Genomic DNA, 1,213 nt, shown 5'->3' on the forward strand with positions numbered 1-1,213 from the left:
GTTTGTTTAATAGCTTGTTAGCTCCATGTGTGGTAATAAACTTTGAGCTAATTCTTGTTCCCCATGCTAGATGCCTAAGTAAAATCATATTCCATCCTCCTTGCATCTTGGAAAAGGTATAATCACTTCTAGGTTTGTAACATGCTTCCACCTTAGCCTTAGGATTAAGTCACAAAAAGCAGTGAACCGGAGCAAGATCTACACACCTTTGCTTGTATTAATGTTCTTCTCAGGGATTCAAGTGGGATGGAATGGAATTGCACTTACCACACTAATACACACAGTAGAATGTTTCGGTGTCTTCTGATAATGGTAACCTCCAACTGGTTGACACTTGGCATATAAAGTGGGCCTAGAATTGCGATTATTTATACTTCATGCCACAAAAAAGGGTGTTGGCATTTGAACCACAAACATTTGCTCAAGCCATAAAATAATTTTAGTTTTGCATCACAAATCAATAGACTCAAGGGCTAGGAACAGATGTTGCATTTGTCCTGGGACAAATTGTGCCTGCATTTGTCCTGCAACACAAAAGTCCTGGGATTGGTGTATGTATACATTGCCCTTTCAGTTGGGGTTTAGTGGGCAGCTAAATGCACTGCCACTTTTCTGCCATTAATGCAATGAGACAGCCATTCAAATACATTTTGCACTGTCCTGGGACAAACTATTAGCACTTCTTATCCTGAAGTGTCCTTATGAGGCCCACTGTAATCTGTATTCTCCTTAGTGAAACTGAATAGCAATTTTTAATGTAGAAAAGATTACATCCCTCTTTTAAATGGAAATGTGAAAGCACCTGAGGTTTTAATGTTTATATACAAACACTGTTGTGATTGTTCTAAGGGCATTATTAATTTAAAAGAGTTATGCTACTTAGTATCTTTAGAACTGTGGACCATATTGTCATGCTGACAGTCAGATAATTTAAACAGGTCTATTTTAGGAACTTATTTAATTTTCTTAATCTGATTCAGTTTGTTTAATTATAAATAAATAGTAAATAATTTATTTTGGGCAATGGAAAGTAAATTTGGAGCTATTCATCTTATTTTGGCATATTGTGAACTGTTGTTCATTTTGTTTCAGCTGTTATTGCTGGTGGAGTTATTGGGTTTCTCTTTGCAATTTTCCTCATCTTGCTGTTGGTATATCGCATGAGGAAGAAGGATGAAGGCAGCTATGACCTCGGTGAACGTAAACCATCCAG

The 1,213-nt window shown here is 36.9% G+C and overlaps 1 protein-coding gene across 2 annotated transcripts in view; it reads left to right on the forward strand.

Annotated features, from left to right (window-relative positions):
* SDC2 (syndecan 2) overlaps positions 1-1,213 on the forward strand; it is a 134,824-nt gene that overhangs the window by 126,092 nt on the left and 7,519 nt on the right. Inside the window, exon 5 of one of the 2 annotated variants that reach the window (XM_019527968.1) lies at positions 1,093-1,129. In XM_019527968.1, the coding sequence (XP_019383513.1) occupies positions 1,093-1,129 (37 nt within the window). Of the gene's footprint in view, positions 1-1,092; positions 1,180-1,213 lie in introns of both variants that reach the window. The other variant, XM_019527969.1, reaches the window with a different exon arrangement.

Source organism: Gavialis gangeticus, unplaced genomic scaffold, assembly GCF_001723915.1.
Source record: "Gavialis gangeticus isolate Ggan-Ray unplaced genomic scaffold, GavGan_comp1, whole genome shotgun sequence".
In the NCBI taxonomy this organism is placed as follows: Eukaryota; Metazoa; Chordata; order Crocodylia; family Gavialidae; genus Gavialis; species Gavialis gangeticus.